This window comes from Saccostrea cucullata, unplaced genomic scaffold (assembly GCF_032062105.1).
Source record: "Saccostrea cucullata isolate Sc308-1 unplaced genomic scaffold, CSIRO_AGI_Scuc_v1 ctg19300, whole genome shotgun sequence".
Taxonomy (NCBI): Eukaryota; Metazoa; Mollusca; class Bivalvia; order Ostreida; family Ostreidae; genus Saccostrea; species Saccostrea cuccullata.
This window is the reverse complement of record NW_026939511.1, coordinates 5,992-7,437: the sequence shown is the minus strand read 5'-3', so window position 1 is coordinate 7,437 and position 1,446 is coordinate 5,992. Positions and strand designations below refer to the sequence as shown.

The 1,446-nt window shown below is 33.5% G+C and overlaps 1 protein-coding gene across 1 annotated transcript; it reads right to left on the bottom strand.

Moving 5' to 3' along the window:
* Window positions 1-263: 263 nt before the first annotated feature.
* On the bottom strand, window positions 264-1,094 carry LOC134253125 (pyrokinin-1 receptor-like; the record flags this gene model as incomplete). The annotated part of the gene is made up of 1 exon (XM_062735635.1): window positions 264-1,094. A coding segment is annotated over exon 1 (831 nt), but the record flags the coding sequence as incomplete, so codon positions are not given.
* Window positions 1,095-1,446: the final 352 nt, after the last annotated feature.

The window sequence follows — 1,446 nt, the reverse complement described above, 5'->3', positions numbered from 1 at the left end:
ACGCAATTCAATGTTTTAATCTTGAAAAAAAATTATCACTTTTTAAAAAATTTATTGCTACAAAACCTCTGAAGTTCGTTTCTAAACTTTAGGTCATAATACCAGTAAATATATGGATTGGCAATGTGATTCAAAAGATTGATACGGAGACAGAATATGTAGATATTTCTAATGTACCATTTTGTTACTTCTCTGGTTGCAAATCGTAGGATTTGCATTATTATTGACGTAAGACACGAAACTACGTAAACAATAATGATCACGAGAAACATGACGCTAATATTCCTTCTAGCCTCTCTGTCTTTTCTGGAGGTTTTAATGTTTTCATCATTAGTCTGTACAGAACGTTTCAGACCTGCATTTTCCTCAACATTAAATGTTTGTAATTCACTGTTTGAGATATTAACGTTGCTATCGGGAACATTGTTTGCCTGATTGCGTCTAACATGCAAACGTCTTTTATAAATAGTTTTAATCACAGGAATATAAAGAACTGAGGTGACAAAAATGTTAATGATGGAAAAGAGTAGTAAAATTCCAAGGTACTGTACAATGCCACTGGATGTTTTAGTATCGCCTTTGGTCACACATCTAGAGATATTACCAGTTACATTATTTGATGTGTGTGTATGTATCTTATTAAATTTTAGAACTGGTGTTGCATAGACTATGGATATGAAAAACATAACCAAGACGGCAACTCTTCGCCATTTTTTGGACATTTGGTGGCCAAACGGGCGGCATATCATTAAATATCTCTGTAGCGATATAGCCAGAGTGATATGAGCCGAAAATCCTCCAGTCAACACCATTGAAAAAGCAAATGTTTTACACAAAAATTCACTGGGGTAAATGTAGCCCATAGTGTCATTCACGTAATTCTTACTAACGTTAGACACAGTACCGATAAGATCTACTAAAGCCAAAATTGGTATGAAATATCTTGATCCACTCCTGTCTTCAACGTATTTAGTGTACATCAAAAGAACTAGACAATTTCCAAATACTCCTAGGGTACCCATTACAAGTTGTATAATTGTGTTGGGGAGTAAGGCTTTCGAATATTCACTGGACAACGTCTCTGCATTCTCCATATCTTAACTTTTAATTAAAGAAAACAACCACAGTGTAATACTGTATCCTTAATCTAAAAAATAATGTGAAATCAAACGAAATTTAATCTTTTTTATTCGAAAGTATGACACATCAGTAGACTTCCTTCCGAGGGGATAGTTTCCTGGTGAAACCAGGCAGTTCTTCTAAGTGATAAATGTATGCAGATATTTAAGGTTAAATAGACCGAACTTACTTTATTTTGTCTTTACTGTGGCTTAGCAGCACATTCTTTTTTTCAAGAATTAATTTCCAAATCAGATTTTAAAGGATGTTTGTAAATTTTGAACCATTTAATCAAAAACGAGGTTGAAAAATGAAGAGCCTTTATTT